At 35.1% G+C, this 12,945-nt stretch overlaps 1 protein-coding gene across 2 annotated transcripts in view; it reads left to right on the top strand.

Moving 5' to 3' along the window:
• The window catches only part of CDH7 (cadherin 7), a 122,697-nt gene that overhangs the window by 67,690 nt on the left and 42,062 nt on the right, over positions 1-12,945 (top strand). For both annotated transcript variants that reach the window (XM_029225693.1, XM_029225686.1), the window contains one exon: positions 1,676-1,863. In XM_029225693.1, coding sequence (XP_029081526.1) covers positions 1,676-1,863 — 188 coding nt within the window. The remainder of the gene's footprint in view (positions 1-1,675; positions 1,864-12,945) is intronic.

Below are 12,945 nucleotides of genomic sequence, written 5' to 3'. Positions count from 1 at the left end.
TAATAATGTTAAACAAGGACACTTTCTCTGCAAATATGAGTGCCACCATGTTTTCCTTCAAATACTGCTTTAGATGTTTTATTTTACATATTTTTAATATTTATATGGTTGTACAACAGACATTTCAATACCTCCTGGCAAAATAAAGAAAATTCCACTAACTTTAACATTAAAAAAAAAAAAGAACCTATCCTTAATTGTGTCCTTGATGGCTTAAAATGGGGAGGAGAGGAGGATGAAGAATAAACAAAACAAAACAAAACAATTAATGCGATATTTGGCTGATAATAGAATTAGCTGTTTCTCTTTAACTACAGTGATAAGAATTGACACTTAGAATTTTTGTGGTTTCAGTTGACATGATTTGATAGGATAGAGCATGGATTTTCTAGCTTACTAGATACTCCCCTACTTATTAAAGTGAAGGAAGCCAAAAATATGTCATTAGGTTTTTCATTTTGGCTGAGATTTTTCTCTACCATTTAGTTACTATTCTAACCTTGAAATTTTTGGATTTTCCTAAGGACACTTGTAGGTATGTGAAAGGGTCGCTCAAAAATAGTAAGTATGTGTTGTAATCATTTTTTAAAATCAGTAACAATTTATAAAATGTAGAAAATTGCAAAAGCAATCATTCTTAGCCTAGAATGTGGTCCCTTCGTATGGATACATTTTCCTTTCTCTGTTTCAAAGAGAATCCTTTCTTTTCTCCTCATAAGAAAGTGCAAATGCACCACTGTTAGCAGCCAGAAGGAAATGGAAAAGGGGGGAGGAAGCAGGAAAAAGTAGATGATTAGAGGAAAACAGTGAAGGGACGTTTCCTAGTTTCAAAGGTGAAGGGGTGTTTCCTAGTTTCAAAGGGATGGTTGACGTACTTCATCTGCCTCCCAAACTGGCTTTTTAAAAATTTTATTTATTTATTTATTTATTTTTGAGGGGAGGGGGAGGGGGGAGTTGAGGGATGGTGAAGAGTTTTTACAAAAGAAAGTTTAAAAAAGTTACTATTCTTCTTTGGCTTCTCTTTCCTCCTGTTCAAATAACATTGCCTCTGCTCTTGTACCATTGTGCCCCAAATCAGTTCTACATCCAGCTCACACAAATAATTCTTATCCTTGGTAAATTTATGAGCTAAAAGAAGGCTAATATTGACTTTCATCAGCTTCCTTGTCCAGTTTTCTGAAACTTTTGCAGCAGAAGATACTATTATGGAAATTCCAACATTGAGTAATCAGAACTATTTAGGCTTGGTTTTTGCCCATTTGAGGCCTAAGCTATAGTATTTTAATTTTTTAATATTCAATATTTGTATTAATTGCATTTTAATTCTTTATAGTCAATACTCAATGTTAAGTGTATTTATAATTATTTGAAATTTATCTTTACTATTAAAAGTAGCATATTTCTCAGCACTAGAAATACCGGAATGGAGGATCTCCTCATGCCTTTCCCCAGGCCATCTGTTTCTGCTCTTACTTATTGATTATTATCTAATTATTTCCATGAAACTTCTTGAGGCTGCATGAAATTTGTCATTTGCATCTTATTGCTTTGTTATCTTCTTTTTCAAAAAATAAAAACAAATTAAGCAAAGATGGTGCAAAATAGCCAAATAATTAAATTTTTATTGGTTAGTTTGGTGTAAGGTTTTGTTCATTTCTTGTTTTTAATTTCACAGGGTTGTACCAGTATAACGTCCCAGAATCATTGCCGGTAGCTTCCGTTGTGGCCAGAATTAAAGCTGCCGATGCAGATATAGGAGCTAATGCTGAAATGGAATACAAAATTGTGGATGGTGATGGATTCGGGATTTTCAAGATTTCTGTTGACAAAGATTCACAGGAAGGAATCATTACTATACAGAAGGTAATATTTATTTTTGTTTCCTGTGAAGGTAATATCATAGAGATTATTGAGAAAACGTGTCTGCTCTGATGGAAGAACGTGTTAGACACATTGAATGGCTTTATGGGACCATTGTTATTTTAATTTTAGGAAAAAATGCTGTGCATTTATTTTTATGTGTCGGGATTGTAGAGAAAATTGAGTAACGTGTAATTACACTCTTATCAGTTCTATTCTCTGAGCAAACCCACAGCTCTTATCTAAGCTCTGTAACAGAAAAGCATACTGGCAAATGTGCCGTTTTAAATGACCTGCTTGGTGAGATGAACATTCTTTTATTTCTTAATTAATTTTTATTGGAGTATAGTTGCTTTACAATGTTGTGTTAGTTTCTGCTGTACAGCGAAGTGAGTCAGCTATATGTATACATATATCCCCTCTTTTTTGGATTTCCTTCCCATTTAGGTCACCACAGAGCAGAGTTGAGTTCCCTGTGCTATGCAATAGGTTCTCATTAGTTATCTATTTTATACATAGAGTGTATATATGTCAATCTCAATCTCCCAATTCATCCCCCGCCGAATATTCTTCTTTGTTGACTATTTTAGTAATGAAACCCTAAAATCATCCAAAAGCCTTTGTAAGCAACTAGACAAGCACTCCACATACGTGAAAATAATATACATAAACTTGGAACTAGAAACTGAAATGTTATAGACTAGCTACATTATCAGCCATTCCTTTTTAATATTTATATTAACTGAAGTATTTGAAAAATTTATATAAACAGAGCATGGAAAGTTGTGAAGCCTATCATAATCCCTTAAAAAATAAGTGCAAAAGAGATTTAATTTAAAAAAAAAATCAAAAGGAATTGTTCCAGAATATAGTCTTATTTTCTCAAATGTTTGAAATACTAAAAATTAAAACACATATGAAAATGCCCACACTCAAGATACTGGGATTTTATGCCAGTGTAACAATCCAGGTGTATAGCTCTGTAATTAACACTCCTCAATAATTAACACATCAATAAAGAAAGTTATATTTTAGTTGTTATAGGAAAACATATGTTCAATTTCAGGCCAATGGGCAAAACATTTCTGCAATTATTTCCAGTGGACAGCTGCTGTTTTAGTTCAGCTGGTGACAGTCTGTCTAAAAAAGTTTTAATAAGTAGGCTAGGCCAACTCTTGGTAAAATGTTTTGTTTTGTTGTCTAAAATAAAAGGAATGCACTAAGGTGCAATGCTGCTCAAAGATTTCAGAGATTCATCTGAAATCAGTCTGCTCATATTCCAGAAGTTTTAAATATATATTGAAATTATTTTATTGAACACATGTATATTTCATATAATGAGACAGCATAAATCATTGAAGAAATATATAAATACAAATATATATGTATTTGATATGAGATATTTGATTCAGTAATAGAAAAAATTTTATACTCAGTTCCTTGATATTATTTCTAGAAGTTTTAGAGAATTGTTTAAAAAAAAAGCTATAAGAAAACTGGATAAAATGCATTTAATCTCACAGCATAAAACTCATTAAAAAAACTACAAGGTAAAAATTAATGATAACTTACAATGATATAAAAGTCACATAAATAATTATTACTACTGTTCTAGGTAGTGGTTAATATCTGTTAGGATTTATCTTGAGTAATTTAAAGCCTTCTTACTTAATTCTCAAATCTCATGAAGGTATTATTAAGTACAGTGAACATATGGAATCATTATAGAATGTCCAACAAAAGAAAAAATGGTTAAATAATTTTTGATATTTCCAAATTGTAGAATCTTGTACATCATCAAAATGATGTGGTGACATTGTATTAGCATATTAACTAATATGGGAAATGATTGTATAAAATATTACATGAAAAAAGCAGTATCCAAAATTTTACAGACCCTTTGTTTCAAATTTTCATTTATATAGAATAAAAATTGTAGGAAAATGTTAAAATGATAACAGTAATTGTTTCTGGATCTTCACTGTTTTTCAATATATAATATGCGTTCGTTATTATAATTACAATGTTCCTAGATTCATAAGAATATTATTCAATGACCAAACCAAAATATATTTCATTAACAGCACTGTTTGATCTACTTTTAGTATTGATGAAAACTCTTGTCCAAATGCAGAAATATGTCACAGAGATGTCAGTCACTAGACTGAAATTCAATGTGTTGTTGAAGCTTTCTCAGGTATTGAAAAAGACATTGTTGTCCTCTGTCTAATGAATTAAGATTCAAAAACATTCCAAATCCTATAAGCATTTAGATTAATGGATTAAAATAATTTTTGATACTAGAGATTTCTACCCATGCACAGCCAAGTGAGTGATATTTGTACCTAATAAATGCCCAATAATTGGTAATTAAAAATTTATCAATCTGTCATTATATGGGAAGTTAGCTAAATGTTTCAATAATTTCTTATGCTAAATATGAGATCAAAATTGTGTTATTTTCTGTTTAAATTATTGACAATGAAAAATAAGTTTTGTTTTCTCCAGTGGCTTCTAACAGATGAATACTGTCTAATTTTTATTGTTTCTCCTCCTCTGTTTTCTTATATAATGTCAGTGATGGCCTTTGGATAATTAAGCACTCTCAGTGTACAGGAAAATCTTGAGAGACAATGATGGTGGAAAATTTTACAATTTTACTGTTGTGGCGTAAATAACCAGTAAAATGTTTAATATTTAATGAAGAGAATCTTGTTCACTTTGAACTCTGTAAAGCATAGAACCAAGTCGGATAATATCTACATAGAAATAAGTGGAAATAACACCTCTTAGTTTTCTTCACGCTGAAAATCTTTAGTGTTAGCAAATGTTGCTTCACACTTTCCTCCTACCCTTTCTCCACACACTCCTGCATAAATAATAGATATCGAGGTAATTACGTGGTATACATCAGCCTAATTCTGATTTCCAAAGCTCCCTCCACCCACAGACTCCTTTTTAAAAATTACAGTTTTGCATTTTCTGCTCATATATCCCAATGCCTAACCAACCCAACACAGAGTTCTTACCGATATTGAAATAAACATAAAAAGTGGCTTCTCTAAGAGTTAATTAAAAATAGTGGAAATGATATATTGGGTTGGCCGAAAAGTTTGTTTGGGTTTTTCTGTAACATCTCACGGAAAAACCCAAGTGAACTTTTTGGCCAACCCAATATTTACTTTGCAGTTCAAGCTTTAGTGATCAGTGAATTCTTTTCACTTGAAAAACTTGCTTATGGTATTAGAGGTTAATCTAGTTTTTAGATGAAAAAGTACTGTTACTTTGTAATATTTTAATTTTTGAGAAGTTTTTTATTTATTCAAAAATGCAATTCACATTTTATGTGCAGTGACTACACCTAGCAATGTACCTTAGTATTAGTTTTGTATTAATCCAGGGCTTCTCCTGTTTAAAAACCTCAAATAAGGCTCATATTCCAACTCCTTACATGGACATGTAAGAGCTAGTTTTGGACCCCTAGAATTATTTAGACTTATATTTACCAGATACATATCCCACTATTCCTAGTTTTATTCAAAGATCTAGAGTAGACACTAAGCCACTTTTAATTCCTAGAAGCAACATAAATTTTCTTCTCGGTCTTCAAACGTTCCCTCCTGCAGGACTCACTTATGCTCCGCTCCTGTGCCCACTTACTGTTGCTCTTTTTGTGTGTGTGTGTGGTACACAGGCCTCTTACTGTTGTGGCCTCTCCCGTTGCGGAGCACAGGCTCCGGACGCGCAGGCTCAGCGGCCATGGCTCACGGGCCCGGCTGCTCCGCGGCATGTGGGATCCTCCCGGACCGGGACACGAACCCGTGTGCCCTGCATCGGCAGGCGGACTCTCAACCACTGCGCCACCAGGGAAGCCCTGTTGCTCATCTTTTAAGACTGGAATATTGCTCCCATTCTTCCTTCTTTAAACCAAATAATTAAACAGGAGAAGTAAAATTGTCTGTACCACAATTTGTTTTTCTTGATCCAGGAAGGGTGTGTGTGCACACATGTGTATCCCTTCAATGTTGGGAGCTGGTCTAGTAAAAATGTATTACCATGTTTTTTTCATAAATTTAGCTGTGGTCCCAAAGATTTGGGCAAATATCTAAGTCTCTGTAGAAGTGTCTGAGAGAGCCCAAGCCCCATTTGCCAGCCAACTGGTTGGTCCCACCTAGTCTCCCAAAGATTTGAACATGACCTGAGAAAGGAGTTGCATAGTAGATGGATAACGCTATTCTCCAGGTAGACAGGGGAAGGGAGACTTTCTTATGGAGGTAACCACCTGTGCAGAGCTTTGTCATATGAGATAGCACGTTAAGCTCAGAGAACTAGAAATAGGGCCATTTTACTGGAGCACAGTGTGGGAGGAGGGGATGCTGGCATGAGATGAGGCAATGTAAGTGAATGGGCTCTTTATGCCTCCTTTGCAAGGCCACTGTTACATATATGTACAGTGCTTTGCAAATGAGAGTGGATTACAAATAATAAATATTAAAAGGTATTTTACTTTCAGCTACAATAAAAAATGCTATGGAATAGAAAATTATATTTGCTATTTTCTCTTGAACCCTTATTGTTGGGACTGTGATAATTCTAATTCAAAGCATTTATTTTCAAAGCACTGAATTTTAATGATATTTATTTAAACATTTATTTAAAATATTATCACTTTCCTGGCTACAGTCAAGTAGCACACCTTTTTTACTGTTAAGTTTAAAGCCTTAAAGTCTTTTCTGGTTTCTTTTCTTGTCCCTTCTTGATCCATAATAGATCTTGTCTCTTTGTTTTTTTGTTTCGTGTTTTTTCCTACTCTCTTTGGCATTACCCTAAGATTGGTTATATCATTGCTTCACTCCAAACCTATTTTCATTGTTCCTGAGCTTTTAAATTTTTAAATCTATCCTTTTTTTAAAGAAATTGCTGTTCAAAACTCAACACTATTTTTATTATTCCAACTAGTTTGAAAAGAAGCTACTTTATACTAAGAGATTAAGACAGAGTGATACAACAAATTGAAAGGAAGTGGTAAAATAATCATCAATGAGGTTATAGATTTAGAAAATTCTAAAAATTTATTGAAAAATTATTAGAATTAAGGAGGGCTTTCAGTAATGAGAACTACAGAAGTAAGTTACAAATCAGTAGCTCCATTATAGCTCATGAGAACATGTGTATGAGCTCTGGTCTTCAATCCAACCGTACAGCTTCAGCCCACTAGAAGTTGTGTGTGGAATATCCATCCCTCTTGTCCGTTTCCCTAAACCTTCCATTTTAAAGCAGTGTGATCTCACAAAGGCAATCTTTATTCCCAAATCCAAGCGCTTTTCCATCATGAAGCCAACAGTATCTTGATTCTCAATTTCAGAAGAGTGTCTTTGTTTACATTTTTTTTTTTAACTAAACTCTCTTTGGAGTGTTTTTCTCAGAATGAAGGAAGTCCTTTCTGAAGATTTGCTGATTCTCTCTGTTAAGAACTAACAACTACTTACGACACTCAAGGACAGGATTTTGATTTTCAGTTCTACTTATCAAGATTTCAGTAAATGGGGGTCTATATTCCATTCCAGCTAAAACATTTCCAGAGACCCCTCCGAGTTGAGCAGAGTCTGAGAAAACATATATGAGTCCCATAAATTCAGTATTCTTTTCATGACCAGATAATAGGAGAATCATTTGTGAAATCCAGAATGGATTTCTGAATCTGAGTCACAAGAGCATTCTGATTAAAACTAAGAAATTCTGAAAGAAGACAAATGAAGCCTTCTTCCATTGTTCTCAGAATATTTTAAAATTTTCACTGAGATAAACTAGAGAATGCTATGGACAGTCCATAAATATGAACCGTTTGTTCATAGGTTTTCCAGGCTCTCCTGACTATAGGAAAACCTTTACAGCCAGGCACTGCTAAGATGTTGATGAGCTTTTTGTTAAAGACATAAGTATATTTGTTCTGATGATGTGTGTCTCAGAGTATTACTTCACATTTGGATAATAGAGTTCCTATGTCCATTTAGATAGTCATTTCTATTGGAATTAAGTTATTTTGTACCTGTGAGCCATGCTTGATAATCATCTGAACTTATTTTCTCACTACTCTGTAGTATAATAAAACTTTAGTCCATTGCTTTTTCATAAACAATGCACTGTCATGGTTATAATGAGATTTATTCCAGTTTGAGCAAATTATTATCATATTTTGAAACATCTACATATGCTATACTTGCATAGGGTGAACTTGGGAGCAGGGAGAGAAGAACAGAAAAACAATCTTTTTCTAAAACATATGCTAGAAAAAGAAAAAGAAGCACAGAATTGTAAAAAGTTATCTTCAGGTATGCTATTCTTTCTCCAATGTCTTATATAGAAATATAAATTCTGCATATAACCAAATATGCAGAATCCACAAGGCTAAAGATTTGTATAGATGTTACCATAGAATTATTTTTTCAGAATTCAGTTATCCTTTCTATACATTAAGAATAGACATGCTGGGCTTCCCTGGTGGTGCAGTGGTTGAGAGTCCTCCTGCCGATGCAGGGGACACGGGTTCGTGCCCCGGTCCAGGAAGATCCCACATGCCGCGGAGCGGCTTGGCCCATGAGCCATGGCCGCTGAGCCTGCACGTCCGGAGCCTGTGCTCCGCAACGGGAGAGGCCACAACAGTGAGAGGCCCGCGTACCACAAAAAAAAAAGAATAGACATGCTTATATATTTTAGGTATTTTAAAAAATGATAACAAAACCACAGTGTTAAACCGTTAAAGCAAAGTACAGTCTCTATTTCTGTAGCCATTTATGAATGATTTGATGATAACCTTTATAACCAGTTTTACATAGGGCCTCAAAATTCACCAAGCATAAACATAAGTATTATCCCATGTGAGTGAAAACTGTGTCTTTCTTTCTACCTAGAATTCTTTCTGTTTACATTTCCCCATCATAATTTACAATGTAGGAAATTTAGTCTTCTATTTTTCCTTTGAGGTATGGCAATCTTACCTTTAACGTACTTCAGTTTTCAATGTAAGACCTCAGTTGGGATTACCTATGGAATTGTGCTTCTATAAAATACTACATAGAGTTACAGTACAGTAAAAAATGAGCATTTTTCAAAATGCATTTCCTATGAAGGATAAGTACACATCCATTTTCTGGCACGGGGATGACTTGTACGGTGGCTGATATCATACTGTCAAATAACATATTTAAGCTTCTTCAGGCCCATTCTTGCTGTGCTATCTTCATAATCTCCTCATTTTCCATACCCTAAAATAAGGTTGAATGAAGTCAAAACCATCAAATAATAGAGCATTGTTGGGGAGGTATTGATAACATGGCCTCCATTCCCTGTGGGAGAGGAAGGTTAGAATATGCCACGTCCTGTCAAACTTCCACTCAGCTGCACAGGTTTCTGAGCTCTGGGTTTGCTGTCTTGTTATTGAGACGCGTCCTTTGCTGCTTGCGGTAATTCCCAGAGTCAAGTATGTATTTCCGTATTTCATAAATGCTGTTGATATGTGGTAGAGGAAAATGAAACCAACAACATTTCCAATTTATTTTTCTTCTTTTCATTACATTTTTTTCTTTCAAAGATGTTTAAGTAATCCTGCCGCTGTGGATGCACATTTCTCAAAATGGAGGAAAGATATGTGTCTACTTTGACTGTGAAAAAGCATACATTTTGGATTTTAGTTTTAGATTAATACAATAACTCTAACTTAGTGAACATCTGAATTTCAGATTATATTTTCCAATTTGTTCCACCCATTGTTACTGTGTATATATAAGTGGATCCTAACATCGTCTTAATCATCATGCACATGGGTGCATCTGTATAGACTGTTCTCTACATATTTCGAGTATAATAAACGCGTATAAATTTACTCGTTTTCGAATAGTCAAGATTAGAGATGAATTTAGGGTCTTAAAAAAATAAGATAGCAACACTCTTTGAAGAAAGTTGATCAAAGAGACTAAGACCCTGTTCCTTGGGAGTATTTTCCATTTTCTTTGATTTTGGCAGTTATCAGAGCAATCTTCTCAGAATATGTGTATGTCAAAGACATATTCCAGTGAGCCCTTCATGGTTTTTTGTTTCATTTTGTTTTGTTTCGCTTAGTACAAGTCACAGATAATGCACAGTTTTCCTTATTTCTGTCTTTTTCCATGATGTGTTGTTTCCTAGATTAGTTTCAATGGGTAGGATTCCAAGAAAGAGATATTTAAGAAGTAGATAAGAGGGGATTTAGTGATTACCTAAGGAAAATTGGAGAGAGAATTTAAGGATAAAACTAATGATTCTAGTATGAGTAGCTAGATGAAAAATGTGCTGTTCCTTTAGAATGGGAGTGTGGAGGTGATTAAAATGGTTTGGAATATATTTGCATTACCTGTGATATCTAGGTAACGATTTCTAGAAGGTCATGAATGAGGGTTTGTAGCTTAGAGGAGAGATCTAGAGTGCAAACTTAGGTTTGGGGGTCATAGCGTATGCATGGCAATTAAAATGAAAGGGACGACTGAGAACATCATAGAGCATGCATATAAAAGGAGGGAAAGAATGCTTTAGACATTACTTGGTGAAACTGACAAATTTAAGTTAGGGCAGAGAAAGATTCAGAAAAGGCAATTTATTGTATTCTTCCAGGATTAAGGTATTTTAAGAGAATTTAAAAATAACTGATCAACAAAGCAAATAAAAAATTCATATTTAGATCAATAAAAAGAATTGCATATATTGTCAGTAGAGGGAGGGGATTGATGGATCCTGGAATCTATGTTATATAGTAAAGACAGGACATAACCAATAAGGGAATGATAAGAGTCAAAGGCCTGGAGTTCAAGGAAATTTCCACGTCTAGATCTGATCTCTCTGCCACTAGTTCATTTGGTCATTTCAAGTCTGTTTTGGTTCATTTTCCCTGGAGATGCAGCCATCACATGTCAGAAAGTGAAGTCACCCACTTTTATTCTCTTCCTCTTTGTGATTGTATCAGCTGCTACCTAACAAGTCATCCCAAAGCTGGTGCTTTAAAACATTATTTCTTTAGGTCATGATTTCATGGGTCAGCAGTTTGGTGGGGCCTCAGCAGGGTGGTCTTACGAGGGCTCACACATGGGTCAGAGGTCAGCTACTCGTGAGCTTGGTGGATCTGCCTCTGTAGAGGTGGCTGTCTGTCTGCTGGAATGACAAGAGAGACTGGAAGTGTGCCTTCCAGCAGCCGGCAGCTAACCTGGCTTTGTTCCATGAATGGCAAGAACAAAAGCTCCATGGTCTCCTGAAGCTGATTTCCAGAACCGACACAACATCACTTGCACCACATTATATTGATCGAAGCAAGACCGGGTGACCCAGATTCAAGGAGTGATGGGGGGGAAATACATGAAGAGAGAGGAGCTATAAAATATTGTGGATACTGTGAAAGAAGAAAAAAGATTTTGGGTCCCAGCTCTGCTCCAGAGAAACTAAAAAACCTTCAGGTTACATTTACATGAAGTGGCAAAGGTAAGGGTGAATCTCAGATCAGCTGACTTCCACTTGAATCTCCTCTCCACTGTCAGCATTACTCACAGAGTAATTGTGTGGATCAAGATTAATTAATAGTTGCCACTATTTGCTAAAGGTCCCCAGGAAAACATAAACTAAACTGTCTTTGGGTCATAATCTGGATTCAGCTTACCTGAAAATGATCGAGACCCTTTCATGGAAGTTCCTGGTCCAGTCAGTAGTGCATGCTGGGAAATATGGACCTCAGCACAGTAAGGGAATCAATCTGAGCTATACTGTGAACGAGGTTTTTGATGCTAGGCAGGAATATAGTCATTTGCAAGGCTTGTTTTCTACCTTCTGCTTATAGAATCCAAACAGCCTACCTAAATTCACTCTTAGAACTATAACCTGCGCAGGGTAAGGACTATATAAATGTGTATTGTTCATGGGAAATACGTTTAGCCATCTATGGTACTGCCTCTTTGTAGACAAGTGCAATTAGCAATTTGAAATGTGTGTGCATTTAGTTGGTGGTCATAGAATTTTTTTAAAAAATTGTTACAAAATGGAGATGTGTTAGGATACCTGCTTGAATTGCTTTTTAAAAAATATTCAGTGATCTTTATATCTAGGTTAAAATGTTAACGTAAGTACTCTTGGAGGTCAGAGGGCACTCGTGGAGCTAGATAATGGAAATAATAATTCCTGATATTAGTATCCTTATTTTATTCCTAATAGCTTGACATAATTTAATATCTTAGGCTTAAACATTTCTGCAGTTACTCATAAACCGGACCCTTTCTCAGGGTCCCAGTTTACCTGTAGAGCACCAGATACTTTCTATGTAGTGGAAGTGATCTTTGCAAAATGTGAATGTTTGTATCAAGCACCTGAGAAGCAGCTGTGTTAAAGTATGGGTTTTTTTGAAAGTTAAAATAATGACTCTCATAAAAATGTAAAATGGACATGGAGACGCCCTGTAAGTTTTTACTGCTTATTCTAAATTTGCCTACCTACCTACCTGTGTAAGATTATACATTTGGCTTCTCTCATAGATCTCAAAGCCTAGCACAGTGAGACAGACATGAAAGGGTCAGTCCCTTGTAGAGGACACCCACAGAGCTGGCGAAACTTCCAGAGGTCTTCTCCCCCTTCACACCTGAGCCTCTCTGAGGGCATCAATGTGGACCATTCTATACATAATTATTACATATATATATATATATATATAACAATTATGTGTGTGTATGTATGTATGTATATATATATATATATATATATATAAAACAATTTAGAACACATCTTTCTCTTCCCTATAAAAAAATAACCTATTGCCCAAATCTGGATATAGGTTTTATGATTCACACAGATTTCAAGACAGGTAAAAGCTGCATGCTGCTGATAAAATCACTTGTAGCTGTGAAAGCAAAAATGTCACTGGATAGAGTTAAACAAGTAAGACCACAAGGATATTGCAGTTAGGAGAGAGAGATGAGAATTCAGTGTAAACTCAACTCAGGTGAAACAAAGGCCTGGAGAATTTTTTAAGAGCTGGAGTGTGTGTGTGTGTGTGTGTGTGTGTGTGTGTGTGTGTGT

The sequence above is a fragment of the Monodon monoceros genome, unplaced genomic scaffold (assembly GCF_005190385.1).
Source record: "Monodon monoceros isolate NGI ecotype Baffin Bay Population unplaced genomic scaffold, NGI_Narwhal_1 Super_Scaffold_1, whole genome shotgun sequence".
NCBI classification, from domain to species: Eukaryota; Metazoa; Chordata; class Mammalia; order Artiodactyla; family Monodontidae; genus Monodon; species Monodon monoceros.
The sequence above is the reverse complement of the archived record's forward strand: the minus strand, read 5'-3'. Positions and strand labels throughout refer to the sequence as shown.